Genomic DNA, 26756 nt, shown 5'->3' with positions numbered 1-26756 from the left:
GTGCTGAAATTAACCACTTGTTCATTTACTCCGTGGTTTCAGGAATTAGTGAATCTTATCAGATGGGAATTTTCCAGATACTTGCTGGCATCCTTCACTTAGGCAATGTTGGATTTACGTCTCGAGATTCAGACAGCTGCACAATCCCTGTAAGTTCAGAGCAAGCTTCGTGTGATGACAGTTGATTTATATTTTAGTTTTGTTGATTCTTTCTGAAAACAATGTGCTTGAAGTCTCTCTATTAACTAACATTAATAATTATCAGAGAGATAATTATCAGACAGATACACTATCCTAAATAGAATATTGAATTGTAAATAAAGAAATGTAGACTCAGATCCCTGGTGCACAGTGATTGTGGGGGGGGCGGGGGGAGGAGAGAACTTGGATATATATCTGAGCTGTATAAACAGAGGTGGGAAATATTAGATGTGAAAGTTGGATTGGTGAGTCTAGAGAGAAGGGCTCATTTGGCCCAGGGCACACATACCAGAATTGATAAGTTTATTTGTCTCTTCAGCTGTGGAAATGTAAGATGATTTAAAAGTTACTGAAGAAACTGTTCGCAGTGGTTACTCCTGGGAAGAGGAATTAGATGGCTGGGAAAATAGGCTGTCTTTACTATGATTTACATATTCTTCCACACATAGTGATAACTACACACTGAGAATTAAAATTCAGTTCATTTGTTTAAACTGTGACAAAACCTGACAATCTCAGATTGTTCTCATTAGGCATTTGTGATTTGCAGTATTTTCTGATCACCACCATCAAAGATCACACACACACACACGTACATATACAGTATATATTTATTAGGTATTTTTAACTTTATTAAAATGGAAGCAGTTTTAATATAATTCTTTTCCCATCCTGCTTCCTCAAGAATTATAATAGGAAACAATTTTGAGATTTCTGTCTCACTCTTCAGACACCCAAGCTGATATTTTCAAATCTACATGTAGATTAATTCATGTGACTTAAATTTGGGTAAATTAGACTTCAGTTTTGAAATACATGTTTCAGTGTCTTTGCCTGGGTTCAATCCCAATTTTATTATTAACTTACTGTGTTTTGAGGTGAGTTGCTTAGCTTCTCTGAACCTCAGTTTTCCCATCTGTAAAATGAAAGAGACTTTCCTTTCTAGCAATTTTGAACTGGTTGCTCTGATTGAGCTTCATGCTGGATAAATCATATTTAAAAATATGTTTTTTTAAGCTCTTTATTGGAATATAATTGCTTTACACTCTTGTACCAGCATTGAGGTACACCAAAGTGAATCAGCTGTATTTATACATATATCCCCATATCCCTTCCCTCCCATGACTCCCTCCCACCCTCCCTGTCCTGGCCCTCTAAGGCATCACCCATCATCGAGTTGATCTCCCTTTGTTATACAGCAACTTCCAACTAGCTATCTGTTTTACAGTTGGTAGTGTATATATGTCAGTGCTACTCTCTTACTTCGTCCCAGCTTCCCCTTTGCCCCCCCACCCCACCCCATGTCCTCAAGTCCATTCTCTACATCTGCATCTTTATTCTTGCCCTGTCACTGGGTTCATCAGTACCATTTTTTTTTTAGATTCCATATATTAAAAATATTTTTAATAAATACATGAGAATTTCTCAGAGGCCATAAACTGAGTGAAAACAGAAACTCTGAGAACAAAGCAGAACCTTGAATCTAGGACTCACCTGGAGGGCGTTTGCTGAACCCAGTGACCTTGAGCTTTGGTTTTCATAGCCAAGTGGGGTGCAGAAGACAAAAGACAAAGCCTAGGACTCGTAAAACAGGGGAACAGGAAGGGAAACTTCTGCCTAAAGCTGAGACCCAAAATGGGGAACTTGCTCACTAACCACTCCAAGAATACAAAGAAAAGTCAAGTCTCCAAGCTAAGCGGAGTGGGAAAAAAATAGTTCCCTAAGAATTTATAATAATGAACTGACCCTCACACATACTTACTAGTCTGATTTCATAGTTCCTGTATGGTCCCCAAAAGCTACATACACAAAACTTAGCTTAAATTGGTCCTGGATTGGTAGTGCCCTGATGCCTGACAGAAGCAAAGGCAAATTTACCTTCAATCCAGGCCTCAATAGAGTCCCATAAGAAAAGTTACAGGAAATATGGGTTCACAGTAAAAAATCTCAAATCCCATGATAAAACAAGATAGAAAGAGGTCGGCAAAACAACAGATAACAGAGTTAAATCTACTAAGAATGCTGGAAGAAATTAATAGCAGATTTGACACAACTGAGTAGGGAAGTGATGAGCTGGAAGACAGAAGTGAAGAAATGATCCAAAATGCAAGATGGGACCCACATATGGAGCCTTTAACAATAGTTAAAAGAGATGAAGGATGGAGTAATAAAAGCTAATTTTAATCTCATGAGAATTCCTAAGGGAGAGAAAGAAGAGAATGAGACAGACATAATGTTTGAAGAGGTAATTCCCAAAAAATCTCAGAACTTGTGAAAATGACACTACGCCACAGACTTGGAAAGGCAAAAAAAATCCCAGTTAGAATAAATAAAAAGAAATCCTCTCTTTCGCCTCCTTGCTTCCAAGATGACCAAGAAAAGAAGGAATAATGGTCATGCTAAAAAGGGCCGTGGCCACGTGCAGCCTGTTCAGCCTGTTCGCTGCACCAACTGTGCCAGATGCGTGCCCAAGGATAAGGCCATTAAGAAGTTTTATCATTCAGAACATCGTATGGGCCTCAGCCGTCAGGGACATTTCCGAAGCGAGTGTTTTCAACGCCTTTGTGCTTCCCAAGCTGTATGTGAAACTACATCACTGCATGAGTTGTACCATTCACAGCAAAGTAGTCAGGAATTGTTCTCGGGGAGCCCGGAAGGACCCAACATCTCCACCCCGATTTAGACCTGCGGGTGCTGCCACACAACCTCCACCAAAGCCCATGTAAGGAGCTAAGTCCTTAAAGACTGAAGAAATGCTGTTCTCTGAAAAGAAAAGAAAATGGAAATTATACTTTACAAAAAAAAAAAAAAAAGAAATCCGCCCCTAGGCACACCATAATGCTACCACAGGCAGACAGAAAAATCTTACAACAGGAAGAGACATAAGACATATTACTCTTAAAGTAGCAATTAAACTGTTGGCTCACTTCCCAACTGCAGTAATAGGGGCCAGAAAACAGTGGACTGTCTGCAGTGTTCTAATGTAAATAACTAACTTAAAATTCTATATCCAGTAAAAATATCTTTCTAGCATGAAGAAAAAATAGAGGTGTTTTCAGACAAATAGAAACTTGTGAGAATTTGTCACCAATAGGCACTCACTAAAGGAAATATTAAAAGACAGTTTAAGGACTTCCCTGGTGGTCCAATGGTTGAGACTCCAAGCTGCCAATGCAGGGGGCAAATGTAGATAAAATTTGATTAATTAAAAGAATAATTATAATAAATAGTATATTGGGCCACAAAATACTTATTCATTACAGAGGGAAAGGTAGTGGAGAAACCTGGCAGATATTCCCTTAACCAAGCCACCCATCAACATCACATGAGTTCTGATGCAGCGTCTTGAGGAGGGTGCCACATCGCTTCTCTAGTATTCCTGCCAAAAAGCATGGCCTGAATCTGGCCATGAGGCGACATCATACAGACCCAAACTGAGGGACATACTACTCTTCTAAAATGTCAGGTTCTCAAAAGACAAAAAAAAAAAAAAGAGTGAAGAGCTGTTCAAATGAAAGTAGATTAATGAGACAAGATAACTAAATTCAGTGTATATACCTAGATTGGATCCTGGACCATAGAAATGTGCCTCCTTGGGCCTCCCCACCCCCTGCCCCCAGAGGACATTATTAGGTCAGTCAGCAAAATTTGAATTAGATCTGCAGGTTAGATAATAGGGTTGTATCATTGCTAATTTCCTGATTTTATTCATTATACTATAGTTATATAAGATAATGTCTTTGGATTTTAGGAAATGCACAGTGGAATATTTAGAACACAAAAGGGCATCATTTTTGCAACATGCTCTCAAAAGGTTCTGAAAAAAATAATATCTGTGTATGTGTGTGAAAGAGTGAGAGAGAGAGAATGATACAAGCAAACTTGGTTAAATGTTAATATTTAGGGATTCTGAGTGAAGGGAATTCTTTGTACCCTTCTTGGAACTTTTCTGTTAATGTGAAATTAGTTCAAAATTAAAAAATTTTAATCTAAGAAAAAAAATGATACTGATGAACCCAATGACAGGGCAAGAATAAAGATGCAGATGTAGAGAACGGACTTGAGGACACAGGGTGGGGTGGGGGCCAAAGGGGAAGCTGGGACGAAGTGAGAGAGTAGCATAGACATATATACGCTACCATTTGTAAAACAGATAGCTAGTTGGAAGTTGCTGTATAACAAAGGGAGATCAACTCGATGATGGGTGATGCCTTAGAGGACCAGGACAGGGAGGGTGGGAGGGAGTCACAGGAGGGAGGGGATATGGGGATATATGTATAAATACAGCTGATTCACTTTGGTGTACCTCAAAAACTGGCACAACAGTGTAAAGCAATTATATTCCAATAAAGAGCTTTATTAAAAAAAAAAGCAAATGTCAAAAATGAGAAATGGTAAATTATTATAATTGCCTTCATTTCTATTCATTTTGATTATTGTCTCAGTAAGCTGTTGCTGCATAACAAGCCACCTTGAAAGCAAATTATGTGACATTGGTTTATTAAAATGGAATTATATGGTTTAAAAAAGAAAAGCTTTAGAAAATAAAGTGAATCACCAGCCCCTCCCCCCCCACCCCAGGCCCCCCCCAGCCAAAAGATAGAGCTAAAGTACTGGATAACATAGCAAAGATTGGAATGGAGTGTTTGGAGTTTGTGTTATTTAATTACATTAAGTTAACTAATGTAACAATGCTTCTGTCATAAAAACAGAAACAGAAAGTAAACCATTCAAACTAATAGAGAGGAAAATGAACTGAAAAAAATAATCCAAATATAGCAAGAAAGGAAGAGAAAATTTTAGAAAAGGTGGAATAAGTAAAGGCACAAAAAAAGGTAGAAATAATTCCAAATGAATCAATGTTTCAGTTAATATGGATTGCCAGACTGGCTTTAGAATTCAGGTATATACTTTTGAAGGAAGCATTCCTAAAACATAAAGGTAAAGATAGTTCAAAAGTAAAGGGTTTAGAAAAGACACACCATAATAGCTAGAAAAAAACTGGCAGAGCTTTATTGATACTGGACAAAATAGACTTGGAGGCCCAAAGCAATACTGGAGATACAGTCACTATGTACTGATGGAGATTTTATTCACCAGGAAGATGTAATAGTTCTAAACTTGCATGTCCTTAATGATGTAGTCTCAAAATATATAAAGCGAAAATCAGTGGGAACCACAAGAATGAAAAGACAAGTCTATCATAGTGGAATATTACTGACTTCTCTCAATTATTGATAGGTAAAGAAGTCCAAAAATTAGTTAAGTTATAGAAAATTTGAAAAAAACTGTTAACAACGTTGATCTAATAGAACCATATGGTAACGCCATTCAAATAGAATGTTCAGAGAGTGCTGATCCACTTCTAAATGATGTCACACCATTCACGTATATAAATGAGTGAAATAAGCGGCTTATTTAAGGAAGTTGTTCCATGTTGTTGGTGATGGTGCTGATTTGTATCTGAAATGATTACTTGGGAAGAGGGGAGATGAAAGAAGGAAGGGGTTGCTTCAGTGAGAAGGGTCAGGGGATGAGGGCATCAGGAGGCCCAGGTTCTAATGACCATTCTGACATAAACTGGTTGTATGATTTTTGACAAGCTATTCTCTTGGGTCTTATTTCCTCATTTGTCAATTAGAGATAGCAGTGTTCACCCTGCCTATTCCCCAGGAATGTTATCAGATGCTGTTGAAACGTGTAAATGAAGATGTTGAAAAATATAATGCACTAATATGAGTTAAACAAGTATTTATTGGATGCTACTCAGGCAAAGCCTATGGAAGACATTGTAGGGGATACAGGGATCCCTGTAGGTGATACCGGGGATGCTTTGATTAGAGATTCTAGTCTAAGAAGTCACACAAATAACTATCAGGTTGTCTGCTTATAACCCTTCGGTACCCCTCGCGCATGGGCCCCCATTGCTCTTAGAGGAAAGACCAGCCATGGTATAGCCTCTGGCTTCATCTCATACATTTTTCTCCCTCGCTCAGCTTCAATCCCTCACATCTCTGTTTTCCCTTCCACCACAGGACTTTTACACCAGATGTCCTCTCAGCTTGGAAGACCCTTTCACCAAGTTAGCACCTTCTCATCCTTCAGATCTCAACTCTATTTCTCAAGGCTGCTTTCTCCTGCCCCCCTGAATAGGGCACACTCCTTTCACATGGAATCTCAGTACAGTGTCCTCCTTTGTAGTAATTTCCGTTTCAGGGAGCAGTCATTTAGTTACTATCCATTTCCCCTAGTAAGTTCTCGGAGGGCAGGGTACATGTCTGTTTTTGTTTGCTGGCATATAATAGACGCTCCGTAAATATTTGTAGACAAGCTAACTCATTTTCTGACTGACTGACTGTGCCTGAAGAGAGGTCCAAACAAGTACTCTCAAGAGACAAAGGAAGAGGTAATCTGTGAAATCAGCCCTAGAAGAGGTTACAAAATGTTGCCTAGATGCTGGTTGGTGGGTGATTGTGATTATCACCGATCAGCTTCACGTGACCTTGGTGTTTGTTATAACAAAGAAATTGCTGGGTTTTAACTGGTACCTCTTTGTTAGTATTTTTTAGGAAATTCTTACTTAATTGATCTGATCATAGGAAATAACCCATTCCCTTTTGGCAGCCCAAGCATGAACCTCTCAGTATCTTCTGTGACCTCATGGGTGTGGACTTTGAGGAGATGTGTCACTGGCTCTGCCACCGGAAGCTGGCTACTGCCACGGAGACATACATCAAGCCCATCTCCAAGCTGCAGGCCACCAATGCCCGCGATGCATTGGCCAAGCACATCTATGCCAAGCTCTTTAGCTGGATTGTAGATCACGTCAATCAGGCTCTCCATTCTGCTGTCAAACAGCACTCTTTTATCGGCGTGCTGGACATTTATGGGTGAGTGTATTTGGCTTAGTGATCTGAGTGTTTCTTTCTACAGATTATGTACTAACTCTAAGTGGGTATTTGATTATGTTTCCTACCGGTGAGGAAAATTAGAAGAGAATTTTTAAAACTCTAATTTCATTTGCTAGTTTGCTTTCTCTGGGTACCTTTAATGTTAAAACCCTTCCTGTACCTTTGTGCTTTTTATGCCTGATTTTTCATTATCTGGTTCAGTTTTTCAAAAGAACCTATGAAAGTTCTATTCCCTGTTCCCTTCTACGTGTATGTAGACACTGTGAATCTGTGAATTGACAAGAGCAATGGCTTTATCGTGATTCTGATTGTTCCCCACTTGGGGATGAACATGCCCTCAAAAACTCATACTGTTGAACACATCCATATGCAGCAGCCTTTCAAAATTTCTCTGCCACTTGGCTGTTGCCTATCTGCTGGGTACATATTTCATGTTACTGACTTACAAACCTTTATCTTCACTGATGTGGAAAGAAAGTTTCACAATGTTGGGGAATTTCCTATTTGTTTCTAATGTGCATATTTTGAATATTTTTAAAAAGCTATTTGTACCTTTTTCTCCTCTTCCCATATTATTTTTGGTTTTACAGATTTGAAACATTCGAGGTAAATAGTTTTGAACAGTTTTGCATAAATTATGCAAATGAAAAGCTACAGCAACAATTCAATATGGTAAGAATTTTCTTACTTGAATAATATTCTGCAAAAAATGATTCTCTTGAATTCCTAGTCTGTGTTTAAAGTCTGGTTCCTAAAATGAAGTTGTGAATTACAATCATTATCTACAGTTTAAAACAGCTAATCTGCTGAGGGACCTATGATTAATAAATGATGAAACCTTGGAAAGATGTTTATTGTCCAGATTGGATTCAAGGTCATCCTTGGATTACTGTCTGAGAATAGTGAAAATTCTGTCCAAATAAATTGAGAGAGGGAAGCAGAAAGTGTGTTAGGTAGTAACATAGCAGGTATGAAACTTGGATCCCAGATATATCCTTCAGCTGGTCTTTCATAAGGCTAACTGTATGTGGCGTTATGACTATTTTAACTTTGACTTGCTGTATTAGCAAGATGTCAGAACAAAAAAGTCAGGACATATTCTCTTTTCTACATTTTTTTTACATATTCTATTTTATATATTCTCTTTTCAGTAGTCTGAGACATTCACTGGGACAATGGCAATGGGAATATTTGAGAGTGGCTTTTGTGAAATAATAATATCAAATATCACAGTGTTAGGGGATTTGGAGGCACTTAAAAATGATTGGAATCCAACTCTGCATTGATTTTCCAGGGGACCTTGGGCAAATTAATTGACCTTGCTGGGCCTTAGTCACCTCATCTGTATAATGGGGATAATTATGGTCCCTATTGCGTTTAGTTATATAGATTAAATGAGTTGGGATGTGTAAAGTGCTCACCACATGCCAGGTACAATTCTAAGTGCAAGATTGGGGTGGTTATTAGTATTGACAAAAGAATATTTAAAACGAGTCACCCATAGGAATTTGAAGATGGAAGAGAATAGAGCTGAAGAACAAGAAAGAGCCCTTGATATCCTCATTTTACAGAGAGAGCTCGAGTGGTACAGTCTATAATTAATGAATGAAAAATGGAAGTTTAAAGATATTAAGTTACAAAATTGACAAAAACCAAAAGAAGATCTAAAAATAGTAATATTGGGAGGATAGAGGAAGAACAGTGGAGAGGTGGTATATGTGAATTTAGCCTCATCTGTCTTATCAAGAAATCAATAGATAATGTTTCAAATGAATAAATAAAAAAATACCTTATAAGCATATTGTTTAGAGGTAAATATCAGAAGAAATAGCTGAGGGAGTTAAAAATGGTCGTTTCCAGGGAATGAGACTGGGGTTGGGGAGGGATGGGACAAGGGATTGTTGCTTGTCATCATAAAACCTTTAGAGTATTTGATTTTCAAAAAATATTGCATGTACTTTGATAAAAAATTTGGACCACCTTATTTAGCAAATTAAGCTACTTAGTACAGTGAAATAATATAGAGGTGATCTTAAAGTCCTAGGCTTATGACTGTTGCCACAAGAATATGACTGGTGTATTTTGCATCTCTCCATAGGGAACATTAATAAAAACCTATCAGAGACTAAAATGAGCATTATTTTTTCTCAAGGTTTTCCTGAGTTTCTTAATACTTTAAACAATGGCACAGCCTTCTGGTCTTTCCCAGTATATTTTGGCACAAAGTGACTGGAAGTATAAGGAACCAACACCAGCCTCATTACAGACTGGCTAATTTGTTTATTTCTCAAGGACCTCATGTCTCTGCATGTGTGTTTCTGACTCTCTCCTTTCTCTTTCCCTCTTTCTGTCTGTATCCATCTGTTTCTCCTCTCTCTCTCTCTCTCTGTCTCTCTCTCTCTCACACACACACACACACACACACACACACACACAGAGAGAGAGACACACACACACACACAGCAACTTAGCCTCTCTCTGTACAACTGCTCCACTCCTTATTATCAGATGGCATATATTTTCCTTCTATTCCATATATATTTTGTCAAGATTTCTGCTTCCTCACTCACCTCACACTTCCTGTAAACCAGCAGTGGCTGGAATGTTCCCACCCTCTTAACCTGCTTAACTCCCATTCATCTTGACTTCTTTCAGCATCAGCTTCCGCTGTTCGTTGCCTGTTTCCCAGTTCTTATACCTGAGAAAGAGAATGTGATTAACCCAGTTCATTTGTTCATCAGAGATCTCTGGCACTTGACTAGCTGTGACTAGGAGCATGGGGTCTCACAGTAAAGAATTTGGTGCTTAGGGCTGCTCCCTCAGCAGGGGCTGTGGGTGGGGCCATGGGCAGGAGAAACATGGTGATTGGCAAGCTTAGTGCTTGGAGGCATTACCTTAGTGACCAAGGATGTCTTGCCATGTTGAACCTCATGCCCACATGTCATTTTGGCAATTGAGAATCAAAAATTTTTGAGGCCCCATGGATTTTGCCAAACTAAACATAGAGACTTGTATGAGAAACAGGCTCTAAAGTTTGGAGCAGTGTTTCTATTGTCAATGTGGAGACTGCACTGCATATAAATTAATGAATTAAAAAAAGATAGGGCTCATTGTTTTGGAAATTATTGGTACCATCAGTCAGGGCATCTTGCTGACACATGGTGCCCTATTCGCCTTCTCATTAATCAAAAGAACAAAAGAAATTTGCTTTCTAATTAGCATGACATAAATATTCATACAGATGCCGGGTTTGGGGTTTTTTGTTGTTTTTTTGGTTTGTTTTTGGTTTTTGGTTTTGTGTGTGTGTGTTTTGACTAAAGCTTTTGCAGCTGGTTAGACTATAAATGCTGCAACTGAGCTAAGAACAGCATTATAATAAGTGTAGAATAAAGTGGAAACGTTCCAGATGCGTGAGGAAAGTACCAGAAATCTTGGTAACCCCTAAGTTTCATGGGGTTTTGGGTTCTAGGAAATATATGTTGTCTGGTAATAGCCACAGAGGGCTAATCTTCACAGAAAAGTTGCAAAATGTGTGAGAGAACCAAGGTGACAAAGGAGACAAGAAAGGAAAGCAGAACCCTCCAAGAACAAGTGAGTGGAGGTCATTAGCATCTGTAGAGACTAGAATTTGTGGGTTGGCTCCATTGGCTGGGCAGCTTGAAGCAGGAGCTGCAGCAGTGGTTGGATTGCCCATCCCTCTTGGACCGACTTAACTACCTTTCACTGCAGAACTCAGATCACATAGGCCTTCCGCGAGGAAGCCTTCCCTTGCCACTCTGTATCCAAATTGGATAAGGACTCCTGCACTCATAGCTCACCATTATTTTCCTCTGGAACATCATTACAGTTTGTAATTGTATTTCTTGTGATTATTTGATTTCTGTCTGTTTCTCCCACTAGTCTTCAAAGTCCACAAGGGCAGAGCCCACGTCTATTTTGCTAATGGTGTGCAGTAACTAGTCAATACATATTTTTGCTTAAGTGAGCAAATGGAGATGAGAAGCAGGGGCTGAAGCATTTAGCAGAAATAGCAATGGATTTGTAGTGGTTGCAGCTGCTTGCAGAATTGGATGTAGAAGCCAGAAAAGTGAGCCATAGATTCCCTGACTGGAGGATAATCAAGGCAGACACAAAAGATCGACTGTTATCTAATTCTGATGTACGTGAACTTCAACACCGCAGTCCCTTAAGAGACTTACTTATATTCTGAGTAAGCCTCACCCAGAATGTTTGAGTAGTCTGGAGGGCATCCTCTCCGCATAGTAGTTCAAGCCCAGCTAAGGCATTTCTGTGCCCATGTGGTTAGCAACACTGTGCAACAACTTAAGGGGCCAAAATGTATATAGTGCAGTTTTGGATATATATCTATCAAAAAATCAGAGAGTGCCACATTTATCAGCTATTTCAATATTCACATACCTAGATTTTCTTGTTTGCCAAAAATCCTGTTTAGCTGAGATTTTACTGTCTATGGTTTATATTTGCTTTCTTATATTGTTCTCTGCATGTAAATCATGTTTCTCCAAGATTGTTACTAGAACTCATTGACTATCTCAAATTATGTTGGTATCCTTTCATAAATGTTTTTTGACTAACATTATTTATGACAATGATGCAATGATGCCAGTTTTCTTTTCTTTTTCATTTCAGCATGTCTTCAAATTAGAACAAGAGGAATATATGAAAGAACAAATTCCATGGACACTCATAGATTTTTATGATAATCAGCCTTGCATTAATCTTATAGAATCTAAACTGGGCATTCTAGATTTGCTGGATGAGGAGTGCAAGGTAAGTATGATTTTCTGGTGTACTTAGTATATTCAAAATTGATACATCAAGGCAAGTGGTAAATGGGTTTAAGCAGAGATTCACTAGTGTACTATGGTGTACCATGCTGGCAGCAAGTGGGGGGTCACCCTAACTTGCATTCTGAAGGGTCACTAGACCCAAAGCATTCGAAATATAGTTGAGACTAGGAGAATCTTCCTTCTCTTTTCAGCCTATTCTAAGTTATGTGAAAAATTGGCATTAGCAACCATATCAGATCCCCAGCTCTCCTGCTGACTGATTCTAGACAAATAACCTATCTTTTCTCTCAGTTGCTCTTTAGTTTATATGCTATAAGTTACAACTTAGTGTAGGTTGATCTTCCTAAGCATCCAGATTTCCTACAGCATAAGAACATGCAAAGACAAACACTGTATGTTTTCACTTATATGTAGAATCTAAAGAATCAAACAAACGAATGTAACAGAACAGAAAGAGTCTCACAGATACAAGAGAACAAACTAGTGGTTACCATCGTGGAGGTGGTTGAGGGGAAGGGCAAGATAGGTGAAGGGGGAAATTAAGAGGAACAAACTACTAGGTATAAAATAAACAAGATACAAGGATGTAATGTACAGCACACGGAATATTTTATAATATTTTATAATAACTTCCCATGGAGTATAATCTGTAAAAATATTGAATCACTGTGTTGTTCTGAAACTAATATAATATTGTATATAAACTATACTTCAGTAAGCAAAAAGAATGCATGTAAAGGTGCTCAGCCTTGCTTGAAATTAAATGAAATGTAAATCAAAACAAAAATGGGATACTGCTTTTTACCTATCAAGTGAGTTTAAATTTGATAATACCAAATCAATATTTATTGCATATATATTCTTTTGGGTTTTTTTTTTGCATGTATACTCTTGCTGAAGGGCATCAGTTAATACCACCTATTTTTGAGGAAGTTTGACAATATTTCCAGACAGTATTTCTTGACAGTTTATCAAGATTTTAAATACACATACCTTTTGATCCAGCAGTGGAACTGCTGAGAGTTTACCCTATAAATATACTTGCAAAAGAATCCAAGGTTTATGTGTAAAAGGAGCTGTTGTGGTAGTGTTCATAATAACAAAAGATCAGTAACAACCAAGTGGCCATAAATACAAGAATGCTATTATCAGGAAGGAAAAAAAGTGCAAGGAGTTTATAGAATGATCCTATTTGTGTCCATACCTTTAAAGACAGAAAGATAAAGAAGTTGGTAGAAATGGCGAGAGGAGACTATTCTCTATTTTATACCTTTCTGAATTATATAAATAGTCCACTATGTGGAAATGTTATCTTTATTTAACAGATTTTTTAAAATACCTGATAGTCATGATGTTTCATCTTTCACTTGTGAGGCTTTTGTTGTTTTAAAAGCGTATAGAATATTTATTTGATGACCCCTGGTATAGGCAGATTGAGCTGCTCAAAGCTTGGGCTGAGTCACCCATGGGAGGGTCTCAGACATTGCTTTTCCTTTGTCATTGGTTTGGGGCTTCTAAGAGAGAAATGTGAAAGGAATGAGTTCCTAAATTGGTTGTAAAAGTTATTAAGCAAAGCCAAAACATGGTCTCTTGGTTGATGCATCAGAAGTCTCATAACAATATTCACCTTGTTTTCTTTTTTTTTTTCCCCCGAATGTAGATGCCTAAAGGTACAGATGACACTTGGGCCCAAAAATTATACAACACACATCTGAACAAATGTGCGCTCTTTGAGAAGCCCCGTCTATCAAACAAAGCTTTCATCATCCAGCATTTTGCTGACAAAGTAAGGAAGCTATATTATCTCTTTTCTTCTTGAATACTTAAGTTCAAAGAGGAAAAAAATTAATAGTCAATAGATAGAATTTTTTTTCTTTGCTGAGCTTGCATTCTCTAGCTCCTTATAGGAAAAGTAAGCTTAAGTGTTGGCTTATTGGTTTTCTCTTCCTTTAACCTAAATGGAATTATATTATGAAATAAATATGTGTTTACTGTCCACTACTTATAATTCTGAAATCCAAAAAACTCTGAAATCCGTAAGTCTTTTCATAATTCATTTAGTGGCTAAACCTGATCTTTGACCTGGACTAACATGAAGTTATTTATAGTCTCTATTTATCCCAATTAGGCTGGATATTTATATATTTCAATGTAGAAATGTTAATATGTTTGGTGCCTCAGATTCTGCTAAGAGATTCTGGATTCTAAAGCATAGTGACCCCAAGTGTTTCAGAATAGAAACTGTGGACATGTGTTGCCCTCTGTGATGGATTCAGTGGGTCCCTACTAATAAGGCATGCAGGCTTGCTGCTTCACAGGTTCCATGGTCTACTCAGAAAATCCAGAGCTGTGACACTAGTTTATATTTCAAGGAGGTCGTGGGGGTAGGCTTCTGGTAAGCTTCTGGTGGTCCCCTTCAGGAACTGAGGGTTTTCTGAGTCTGTCCTACTCCTAGCTGGAGACTTTGGAATGGCTTCAGGGCCACCTAAGGGCTTTGTGGTACAGACTGGGGACCCTTGAGTCGTAGATGGCTGAAGTCTTTTAGAAGCAGGGAAAGTCCATTCTCACGTAGCTCTGCTTACCAGATCATACAGTATTTACCCAGCCTCCACCTCCATCCATCGTCACCACTTCAACTTTCCGTCAGACAGCGATTTGTCCCTTCTGACCCTCCCTTCCACTTTCATCTCTCCTCTCCCAGAGGAGACTTAACGCCTGTGGGAGGGTGAGCTAGGTTGGAAGGAGATAGAGTGGGTCAGCCTTGAAGGAGCTCTCTTTGGCCTGCATGAGAGAAGAGAACAGCTTCTTATGAGTCTGCTTACCCATGAACTCAAGGATCTTTTCAATCACAGTTAATCAGTACTGCCATAGTTCCCTAGGAAAACAATATTTGGGGAGTTTTACTCTAGAGTAAACATACATGCTTCTTACCAAGAATGGTACTAGTTTCTTAGCATAAAACTAAAGAGAGCTCATCATATAGCCTGAGCCTAATAAATATTTTTGTTGGTGGTGATAATCATATCTATTTAAAAGTTTTATTAGTTAAGGACATTTTCCCATGTGTTTTCAGGTGGAATACCAGTGTGAAGGCTTTCTGGAAAAGAATAAAGACACTGTTTTTGAAGAACAAATTAAAGTTCTTAAATCAAGCAAGGTAATCATGTATAGGCTCTCTCCAACCAGGATATACTCATTAAAATGTTCATTACTTAAGCAATAGCTTTTTAACAGGAATGATTTTTCTAACAAAATCAGCTTTACTGTTAGTTTTTAATTTATCAAATACATGTGTCAGGTCCTGCTGTAAATGCGTTATAAATGTTAACTCACCAAATCCTATGATGAGGTGATATTATCATTACTCCCGTTTTACAGATGAGGGAACTGAGGCACAGAGACTTCATAGCTCGTAAGTTTTCAAGCCAAATTAAAACCAAGGGTGTTGAGTTCAGTCTGCACTATTAACCCCTATGCAGTGGAGTTTTATGTGAAATTATTGCCTCCACAGCAGTTCCAGGCTCTCTTATGCCTTTGTGAGAGACCATGAAAGAAAACTTTTTTGTTTATTTATTTGTTTGTTTGTTTTTACTGTGTTATTCTGAAGGGATGCACTAGAAACATGGCCTTAAACACTCCATCCAGATAAAAATTGACCTCTGAATCACTGAGTGTAGTTTCAGGTGTGGTCCAAAGCACTCTGAAATTCTTCTTCTTAGGCACAGATACCAGAAACATTGCTTTCTAGTGGGAAAAGAATATTCCAGATTGCAAAGACTGTGATGGCTATCTGAGGTTGGTGATGAGGTTGATCCCAGCCTCTACCCTTTGATTCTCATCAGGAAAGTGTGGGAAGGGGAACACTGCTCCCTTTCTTCCTATAGGGGGCAAACCAGGAAGCCGATTACTTAGTTTAACAAAGTAAATATTCAGATATTCAGTGAAAGACTAAAAATAGTCACGTGAAGTCTTCTGGATTTCTGACCAGCACTTTTTGTTTTTCCTGTTTATTCCAAGAAAATCCTTTTAATTTCAGTGGAATCTTATATGAACATTTTGATTCTTGTTTTTGGAATAAAAACTTTACTTTCAATTATTTCAATAATAGAAATATTATGTAAGGACCAAATTACAATTTTAACCCTCAGAAAATAATGAGTCTATAGTCTAAGTGTCTGTAGAAAAAAATCAGTTTTTCACTTATCCTCATAAACACTGAAACATTAATGCTTTATAGCTTATAGGAATGCTGTATAAGAGAAAATTCTCTCACAGTGCCAATCCCTGAATATTATTCAGTTAAAGGTTATGAATCATTTGATTTATGAACAATGATGAAAACCATGGAATTCTATTATTACTACTCTTGCACAGAACATTCATGGGTTCTCATTACTTAGGCACCAATAATCCTTTGTGTCTTTATTCTGACCTAACTTTTCTGATTGGCTAGTGGATCCTTAATTTTCAGAAAGTAGCTATGCATTCTAAGGAATCATTTGGAGTGACTGCCAATCTGTATAGCGCTGTTGCAGTTGGGGTGGAGGTGGTGTGAGATCTACATAGCTTAAAGGCCACCACTGCTCCCAGTCAGCAGAAACCCAACCCGAGGGTATGAACTTATTTTAATTTTCTGCACCTGATAGGAAGCAAGTATAACCTCGTGTTGATTTGTTCTCTTGGAAGTACTATTAGATCAATATTTGTGTTATGTGTTTTCAACAGAATGATTTTTGTGGTAATACAGTGTGGGGTTCTATTTGTGTGTGTGTGTGTGTGTGTGTGTGTTTTGTCTTTTTTTTTCTTTTTAATTTTTCAGCTTCTAGCCAAAGTAACAATTTGAAAGGGAATTAAGCTATAAAAAAACTTAACAGAAGGTGTCTTAATTTATGTTTTTCCACCATAAAGAAATCTTCTATTCCCACATCAGATAACAGGAAGCACATAAATAAATTACAACTCCACTAAATACTACTAAATTGCAACTCTACCAAATACCATTAAAAGAGTAATAACCCCTACTTTCCATGTTGCTAATTGATGAGGGGAAGCACAGTTCATCTACTGAGTTCATGCCTCAAATCTCTCATGTATAAAATGGAATCATGATAGTATCTACTCTCAGGGGTTGTTATGAGGATGAAGTAGGTTGTATTAAGCTCTTAGAGCAGTGCTTCATGTATACAAAGCTCTTAGTGAATAATGTTGTTGTTGTTACTGAGATGATGTCCCACATCTTCATGAAGCAGTTACTTGGATTCTTCTGTCTTCTTTAAAACTTTTTCCTAGACATGTAAGTTCAGTCTTAAGCAATTCAGAGCCCTGTCTAAAGCATAGACAAATCAAAGAAACAAGATGGAATGTCCAGGCATATCTACCTACTTATATATCTGACTGTCTGTTTATCTGCCTTTCTCTCTTCAAATAAAGTTGGCATCCTCAGTCAGTGGGGAATGGATAAATTCTTCAGTGAATGATTTAAGAAAACTGGGAATTTAGCAAGGTAAACAGGTAAATGAGATAGGCAGAGGAATTAGGTAATAACCACTTAACCGAATGTTTAGATGATGTCGTATAAAGTGTTAAGTGCTATAAAGAAAGTAAAACAGGGTACCAAGCTAGAGAGTGACTAAGCTTGGGCAGAGGTGAGATGCTACATTAGCTGCAGTGGTCAGGGAAGGCTTCTCTGAGAATGTGGTATTTGGGCTGTACCCTGAATAATGGGAGACAACCATGTCAGTGGAAGAGCAAATGAGGGGTGCTGAGACCGTGTAAGCGGGTTGTTTGAGGTCCATAAGGAAGGCCAGTGTGGCTGGAGCATGGTAGGTGAGTAGGATGTGTAGGATGGGTAGACAGGTGCCACTTTTTGGAGGGAAGTGTGGTAAAGAGTATGGATTTTATTCCTGTTGCTGTGGAAAGTCTGGACAGTTTTCATATGGGGAATGATGTGCTACTGTGTGGAGATACTGGGCGGGGGGGCTGGATATGGGGGAGTGGACTGAGATATGGAGGTTGTAGCAGTGGAGATGGCTTATGATTTGTGGGTAGGGTTGACAGGTCTTGTTGATGGTTTGAGTACGGAGAGTGAGAGAAGGGGAGAAATTGAAGATGATTTCTATGTTTTGGGCCTGAGATGCTGGGTGGATAATGGTGCCACTTACTGAGATGAAGACTTGCAAAAGATCAGGCTTCGAGCGAAAGAATCAAGAGTTCTGTCTTGGACTCATGGATATGGAGAACAGACTTGTGGTTGCCAAGGGGGAAGGGGTTGAGGAGGGATGAAGTGGGAGGTTGGGGTTAGCAGATGTAAGCTATTACGTGTAGAATGGATAGACAGTGGGGTCCTGCTGTATAGCATAGGGAACTTATATTCTGTATCCTATGATAAACCATAATGGAAAAGAACATATATAAAAAGAATGTATGTATATGTATAACTGAGTCGCTTTGCTGTTCAGTGGAAATTAGCACGACACTGTGGGTCAGCTATGCTTCAATTAAGGAAAAAATAAAGAGTACTGTCTTAGACATGTTTTGCCTGAGATGGCAGCTAGATAGTCAAGTGGACGTGCCCTGTAGTACATGCCATAAAGAAAGCTGTAAGTGGAAGTCAGCAGGTCAGAGGGAAGGTCAGCGTCTGTGATATAAATCTGATAGTCTTTAGAACTAGATGGCATTTAAAGCAACAGGACTGGATGAGATTGCTTAGGGAGAACAAGTAGGTAAAAAAGAGTAGAGAGTAAGGCATTCCAACTTCTAGAGACTGACCTGAGGAAGGACCAGGAAAGAAGTCTGAGAAAAATGGCCCACGAGGAAGCAGGAACACTGCCTAAAGAAAAAATTGTAGAGTAGCTTCTAATATGACAGTGTAAAATGTATGCTTTTTTTAAAAATGAAAACTCGATGTAGAGAATTTTAAATTTATAATTTGTGTGAAGAAGACACACATATATGCATATATATGTGTGTATGTGTTCTGAACTCTCAACACTGAGCAGTTTTCTGGTAGATATTGTAGAGATTTAGTTAAATTGTAGCACTTCGTGGTGAATATGATATTTCAACCCAGCTCTATTAACCATTTCACACAGGAGAGTGAAGAACAAAGTTTAGGTAGGCAGCATTAATGGAGAGCTAGCAGTTTACTTGGGAATGATAGAATAGTATAGATAGGTTCTAGAGTGCTTGGCCTATTATCGAATAGCCTAACATCTTAACTCTGTGCTGAGTTTTCAAATCAAATCTATTAGGAACTCTTTTTTTTATTATTATTAGGAGCTCTTATTTTTCCCCTTTGTAATACAAGATGATGGTAAAAACATTCCTCCTACTTTATAGCCAAGCAAGCTGTATGTATTCTGTAAAGCAAGGGATGCATTTATTTGTGTAGCAAGCAACCATTATTGGTATGACATGTATAACAATTTGTTATACACATGATGAATTATATCTTAAATTACCCTTATAATTGACATACACATTATAGCAAATGAAATTAACTGATTTTGTTTTTTAATGAAAGAAGTCTCTTAAGCAAATTATTTCTTCTGGATGCATTCTCACCAAAAAGATAAAAAAAAAGGTAAATATATGAAGCAATGGATATGTTAATTGACTCAACTGTGAGAATCCTTTGAAAATATATACACACATCAAATCATCTCATAGGCTGGGCCTGTCAAAATTCTCTGGGATTTTACATACAGCTGGGGTGAGAAAAGTTCCGAATTTCCTGAAAATTGCTGAATTGGAAGAGTGTAAGACTGGAACTTTCTGCAGTTATGTCCCACTCTCCATTCCACTCCTCTTCCTCCAAAGGCCTGAGTGTCTTCTACAGGAGTAAAAAAAATTACTTAAAAAAAATAAAACATCATGTATGCTTTAACTATATTATAATTTTATTTGTCAAGTATAGCTTAATAAAGCTGGAAAAAATAATTAAAAAAAGAAAATTATTTCTTCTGGAGATATTCTGAGATTATTAGATAAATAATTGGTTGTTGCAGTTACACTTTGACTTATAGGAAGGATTTATTTTATTTATGTGGAATCTGTCACTAGTGTAAAGATATGTGCATATATCAAAATGTTCCTATCAGTTTGAAGTCTCTTTTCTTCCATAAAATTTCTTTCAACCACATTAACTTATACTATCTACCCATTTATTAACTACCAGATCTTTTAATAGCCTTTCATTTTGCTAACCTAGTAGAACACAAAACTGATTGTGGGAATTATGCAGTCAAGTTATAAATCCTTTGAAAACAAATACTGAGCTTACAGGATATGGGCAGGGTTTCCTTTTATTGTTTTTCCTATAATCCAAATTACTTTTTAAAAATTACTATTAATTCAGAATTTTTTTAAATCTATTGAATTGTAGAACTAGTTCATGACACCCTTCCTGATGAGATTTTCAGTGGTATTTTTTAGATGGTACTCACCATTTGAATTAGTGGGTAGACAAATGAAGCATGATGATAAAACATTTTGTGGAACTGAAGTAGTAAGACTTTCAATTAGTATTTTGCTTATAAAATAATTATTGTTTAAAACCAGTAAAATGTTTAGAATGGCCATTTCCTGTGGATTAAGATTTCAAGTCTCAGTGGAGTAGTTTTGATTTTGTTTTCCCCAAACAAAGCTGTAGAATTACTACATTTTTCCACCTGTATTTTTGTAGCATTTGTGTCACCTTCCTCTCATATTTTTGGCTTCTAACACAGATATTGATTATTTCTGGAATGTGACTCTGAAAGGGGTTACTTAAGGAAGGGAATCACTATGGATTGCAAATCATCATAGTGTTTCAGTGAAGATTTCCATTTGAGTTTGAGTTTTTTTGTTTTGTTTTTTTCTTTTCTTTCAATCTTTATTGGAGTATAATAGCTTTACAGTGTTTTGCCAGTTTCTGCTGTACAAGAAAGCGAATCAGCTGTATTTATACATGTATCCCCTTCCTCTTGAGTCTCCCTCCCACCCTCCTCATCCCACCACTCTAGGTCATCACCCGTCATGGAATTGATCTCCCGGTGTTATGCAGTTGCTTCCCACTAGCTATCTATTTTACGTTTGGCAGTGTATAAATGTCAATACTACTCTTTCACTCTGTCCCAGCTTCTCCTTTCCCACCTCCCCATGTCCTCAAATCTGTTCTCTACATCTGTGTCTTTATTCTTCCTCTGCCACTGAGTTCATCAGTACCATTTTTTTAGATTCCATATATATGTGTTAGCATATGGTATTTGTTTTTCTCTTTCTGACTTACTTCACTCTGTATGACAGACTGCAGGTCCATCCTCCTCACTACAAATAACTCAATTTCGTTCCTTTTTATGGCTGAGTAATATTCCATTGTAAATATGTGCCATATCTTCTTTATCCATTCATCTGTCAGTGGACATTTAGGTTGCTTCCATGTCCTGGCTATTGTAAATAATGCTACAGTGAACATTGTAGTACATGTATCTTTTTGAATTATGATTTTCTCCGGGTATATGCCCAGTAGTGGGATTGCTGGGTCATATGGTAGTTCTATTTTTAGTTTTGAGTTTGGGTTTAGAGTGTGATTTCCCTTTACTGTTTCTGACTCAGTTTAAGATGCTACCAGAGTTATTTCAAGATGAGGAGAAGGCCATCAGTCCAACCTCAGCCACCTCTTCAGGGCGCACGCCCCTCACCCGCACTCCTGCAAAACCCACCAAAGGCAGACCAGGCCAAACAGCCAAAGAGCACAAGAAGACAGTGGGGCACCAGGTGAGTTCAGGGAGCCGCTGCTGCAGTGCTGCTTCCCCTCTGGCTCAGCTGGAGCCTCCGGTCTTCAGCCTCCCAGGTGTGGTCCTTAGGTGAGGAGAGGCTGGCACTTTCACTATGAGAACCTGGAAGACTGTCCACTCATACTTCTCCCCTCCTGACGCAGACCCGTGGCTCTGCGTAAGCTTTTCCCCAAATAATTTTCTCTGTATTTTAATTCTTCTAGTGCATATCCTCCCTCACAAACCACTGCTGCCTTTGTTTTGTTCTCTGGCTGTTTCCTCTCTGGATGTGTACAGCTCCTCCAGCCCAGAAACAGTGCCCTCTCCTTTCTTTTATGTCTTACGCACTGTGAGGAGTGGGAAACATGACACACGCGCTTAGTGCCTGAACAGGGCTGGGGGCTTTGGGTAGGAGGCTGAGTGCTAGTCAGCTTGTTTTCCTGAACAGATAGGAAGCAGGGCATGGCACAGGCCCACAGCCCCCAGTCTGATCCCGTGTCCCTGAAGGTAACCCCATCCGGGCTGTACTCTCCCATTCTCCCCCTCATTGCCTATGCTCTTTTAAGTCATCTGGTATTTTTTTCAGTATTGTATAGCAGAATTCCCACTATACATGATTAAATGACCTTAATATCCTTAAAGCAAGGTTATATTTTTAGTCAAAGTTTTGAGTATACAACAGAAAGCTATAGAAATCTGTATTAAAAGGGGGGAGGGTGTGTGGAAGAGGGAACTCTAATGTAATGATGATAATGAGGTGTCTAAGTGGGTTCATCAACTGTAACAAATGTATCACTCTGATGCCGAATATTGATAATGGGTGAGGCCAGGCCTGTGCCAGGGTAGGGGGCATGTGGGAAATCCCTGTATCTTCTGTTTGATTTTGCTGTGAACCTAAAACTGCTCTAAGAAAATATAGGAGGGGTGAGGGGAGCAAGAATATCTATTTAGCCAAGTAAGCATGTAAATGGTAGGGTTTAAGCAAATTTGAATCAAAAGCCCTAGCAGCTCCACTATTGAGGACTGGTCAAGTTCACAGGTAGCAAAGTCATCTCCACTAGTGTCATTAGAAGAAAATTTTAAGTTGTTTTATGTCATCTTTGACTTTGACAAAAACAATTGATGCCCCTTTCTGCTCTTTTTCATGCAGTTCCGAAACTCCCTTCACCTGCTTATGGAGACCCTGAATGCCACTACCCCTCACTACGTGCGCTGTATTAAGCCTAATGACTTCAAGTTCCCATTCACGTAAGTATTTCTCAACTGCTGAATTTAAAGTATCCATTTTCATAAGGATTGCTTAACCAGCAGCAGGGAAAAAATACTTAGGTAAATCTTCATGTCTTGTAAAGGGAAACAACTAATTAATAGAATTTTTCAGTTTTTGTTCCCTTTTAAGAATGCGAGAACAGGGAATTCCCTGGTGGTCCAGTGGTTAGGACTCCGTGCTTCCACCGCTGGGGGCCCAGGTTCCATTCCTGGTTGGATTGGGGAACTAAGGTCCCACAAGCCTCATGGCGCAGCCAAAAAGGAAAAAAACCCAAAAAATTTTTTTTTAAAAAGTGTGAGAACAAATTAGCAGTTAGCCTTCTGACGATTTTAAAAGTTGAGGTCAACCACACATTTCTAGTTCTGTTTTCTATTTTGAATTTACTTCAGTTCAAGATCTTTTGGTTAATATGGGCTTTAGTTAAAACCAGAGCTAGGTGAGAGAAGATTGCTTGGGCAAAAGGCTCACAGTCATCCCTGCTACTTTTCAGCTGTTGAAACTATCAGAGAATGTCTGCTTTTACCAAACATCTTGTCCTATGTCAAATACCTTTCATGAGAGGAAGTTTTTTCCAGAATGGAAATATTTCTCTAATTTTGAAAGTAGTGCATACACATTGTAAAAACAGCTTTCAGGAAATATAGACTAGTATAAAAATTAATGAAAAAGCATTTCATTATACCCAGAGAGATAATAAGTATTAACTTATTATCCTAACATAGATCCTTCTTGATCAATCCTTCCCTGCTGTGTGTGCGCATGTGTGCCTGTGTGCGTGAGAGACAGAGAGAGAGAGTAATAAAATGGAAGGGGTCATGCTGTAATTGTTGTTTTGTACCTGCTTTCAACTTGTGGGTGTTTTCCATGTTAGTAAATACAAAGCCACATCATCATCTTAATGGCCACATCATATCCCATTATATATACCACCATTCACTTAAATTATTCCCTATCGATAGCCATTTGGGTTATTCCTGTGGCTATGATAAACATCTTTTGCCAAAGACTTTTGTGTATTTCCCTGATTATCTCCTTAGAATAATGTGTTCATTTCTAGAAGTGGAATTTGTGGGTCAAAGACTAGGCCTTTATCACACCAAAGGTTGTAATAACTCCCCCTCTGCAGTGTGTGCGTGCTCCTTTACCTACACCCCTGCCAGTCTTGCCCTCTGCAGATTCTGCCTTAGATTGCAGGGTACTTCTCAAAGACTGTTGTATTCTTCTCACTGCCAAGAAGCCCTTGCTGGAGGAAGTGAGAAGCAGGAAGCTACCACGCCCTGGGTGACCTTCCTGGACAGCCCTCTGGGCCATTGCCTCCTGTCAGCCAAACCCATCTCCCATCACCAACAGAACACTTGAGAAGATAGCACAGCAGGAGCCTCAGATAGGTCACTCAGGGCATAACTGGGGCGTGAGAGGAGTGATCATCCCATAAGAAGCAGGCCTTTCTACTTCCTCTTTTAGTGTCAATTTAACATTAAGGTGGCATTTATCTAGAGTGAAATACACATAAGATATAATATAAAATATTTTTCACTGATGTGGACACTATTAATGCTTAGTATATATACACTGAGTTGAATAGCTTTTAGAACACCAATAATTTTTAAAAAATAACTGAATGGAGTGTATCTAATTTATTCTTGTTAGAGGAATCTCCAGGGCTGGCCAGTCTTTAACCAGGGGAGCTCTGTATGGTGAGCTAAAGAATTATGAGAAGAGCTAGTCAGGCCAAGGCATGTAATGAGCATGGCACAGTGCAGAGGAATTGGGGCTTTTTAAATATGCTCAGTGGTATTTCTCATAAGTTTGTGGCATATATTTTTATAATGGTCTCTTCCCCACTCTTACATGGAGTTTTCCATTTTGATCACTGCTCCAACTTTTGAATTTTTGTTTCTAATTTATCCATTTGGCTCTTTACAAAAGAGTTCAGGCTCTGGACTGAGGAGAGTAGTTTGTGGCTAGAGCCAGGCTTCTCTGTGTGTTAATGATTTCCATTTTTACTCGTAGGTTTGATGAGAAGAGGGCAGTGCAGCAGCTGAGAGCTTGCGGTGTCCTGGAAACCATCCGGATCAGCGCAGCAGGTTTCCCCTCTCGGTGGGCTTGGCATTTTTCAAATATAAGGGATCCTAATGGGGGAGGTTCCTGCTTCTTTAAATAAGCTGACATCAGTTTCTTTTTATAGGTGGACTTACCAAGAATTTTTCAGCCGCTACCGTGTCCTAATGAAGCAAAAAGATGTACTAAGTGACAGAAAGCAAACATGCAAGAATGTTTTAGAGAAACTGATACTGGTAAGAACGATTTTCACTTACCTTTGTCTAAACAGATATTTACCAAAGGCCTTGTGATTGTAACCTGTGCAAGTCTTAGGAGTATCCAAATACCACTAATCCAGGTTATTCAGGGGTGGGAGGGTAGAGAGGCACACTGTCTTAGAGGTCGAGGCTCCCCGTCTTTACGATGGAGGACTAGTGAGGATGATGGTCCAGTATCAAGAAACAGGATGGTGAGGACCGGACCCAGACTTGAGACACATTCTTTTTAGAGTTTGATCATTTTCAATAAAAATTTACAAAATACTAACTTATGAAAGACACCAGGCCAGATGCTGTGTTTAAGAAAAAATACATCTTGTCCTCAGGTAACATAGTGTCTCTTGGAAATTAATGTGTTTTAAAAATAAGTGTAATATACCTTAGTGTCTATCAAATGCTGAGTGAGTGAGACAAGAAATCAGAGGAAGACGAAGCCACATCTGCTGTGGGAAGGAGGAAGAATTTCATGGAAGACATGTATTTTCAGTCAGGCCCTGAAGAGTGGGTAAGATTGTATGAAAGTGGAAGGAGACTATTCTAGTAGGGAGCAAGGTGTCTGGAAGCAGAAAAGCATAGTTTTCTCAGAAAGCAGTAAATTACGTAGGATTTTTATTTTTGTTTTTGCAGTAAAAAATTGGCACATGGGACAGTAGGGAATTGGTTAGGAAATGTAGGTTGGTGTTTGAAGAGTCTTGCATAACAAGCTAAGGTGTTTGCAGACTTTAGAATGCATCAGCGTCACCTGCAGGGCTTGTTAAACTACAGATTGCTGGGCCCCACCCCCAGAACGTCTGATTTGGTAGGTCTGGGATGGGCCCAATACTTTGCATTTCTAACAAGTTCCCAGGTGATGCAGATGCTGGTTTGAGGACTACACTTCAATAACCACTGATGTATTTCATGGAGAATTTAAGATCCATGAAATGTTCTTTAAAGAATATTTTCACTTATTTGACACTAGGTTGGATAGATTAACTCACTTTGAAGTAATTCGTTATAATTACTAGCTGTTAACTAGATGTAACATCTCTTCTTTGATAATAATAACTTTTTCTTTTCCCCTTGAAAGAGCTTAGGCCACTCTCCTGGTAATGTGTAAAAGAATCTGTTGCATTTTGAATTTGGCCCAAGTCCTTTCTAGGGAATGGAGAGCAGAAAGTGGGGACAGTGTCCCCCCCCCACCCCCCACTGCCATGCCAGCCTCCTCCCCCAGACTGCTTCCACCTGGGCTTGGAGACACACGGTAGAGGAGTGCAGGCTTGTGGGGGTTTGGAGGGGGAGCTGAGATGAGATGGGGCAGGGAGAGGGAGACAGGAAGAGGCAACTGCTTTCTAGCTCTTTCCAGCTAGCTTCTTTAGCAAACTTTATTGATTTAAACTGAAATAGTTTTAGATATATGTGGAGGTTTCTGATTTTCTGTTTTTATGTACAAGATAGGAAATATTTGCTTACAAAGAAAAGCAATTTTCTCTGATTTCACTTAGAAT

General features: G+C 38.6%; 1 protein-coding gene and 1 pseudogene across 4 annotated transcripts in view; both read left to right on the top strand.

Annotated features, from left to right (window-relative positions):
* MYO5A (myosin VA) overlaps window positions 1-26756 on the top strand; it is a 187015-nt gene that overhangs the window by 93050 nt on the left and 67209 nt on the right. For all 4 annotated transcript variants that reach the window (XM_057722276.1, XM_057722275.1, XM_057722274.1 and 1 more), the window contains 10 exons: window positions 43-149; window positions 6826-7091; window positions 7703-7784; window positions 11763-11903; window positions 13584-13709; window positions 14997-15080; window positions 21518-21679; window positions 22829-22926; window positions 24962-25048; window positions 25137-25245. In XM_057722276.1, coding sequence (XP_057578259.1) covers window positions 43-149; window positions 6826-7091; window positions 7703-7784; window positions 11763-11903; window positions 13584-13709; window positions 14997-15080; window positions 21518-21679; window positions 22829-22926; window positions 24962-25048; window positions 25137-25245 — 1262 coding nt within the window. The remainder of the gene's footprint in view (window positions 1-42; window positions 150-6825; window positions 7092-7702; window positions 7785-11762; window positions 11904-13583; window positions 13710-14996; window positions 15081-21517; window positions 21680-22828; window positions 22927-24961; window positions 25049-25136; window positions 25246-26756) is intronic.
* Window positions 1665-3134, top strand: LOC130845285 (40S ribosomal protein S26-like; annotated as a pseudogene).

This window comes from Hippopotamus amphibius, chromosome 2 (assembly GCF_030028045.1).
Source record: "Hippopotamus amphibius kiboko isolate mHipAmp2 chromosome 2, mHipAmp2.hap2, whole genome shotgun sequence".
In the NCBI taxonomy this organism is placed as follows: Eukaryota; Metazoa; Chordata; class Mammalia; order Artiodactyla; family Hippopotamidae; genus Hippopotamus; species Hippopotamus amphibius.
Note: the sequence above shows the minus strand (reverse complement) of the source record. Positions and strands in the feature narration are given on the sequence as shown.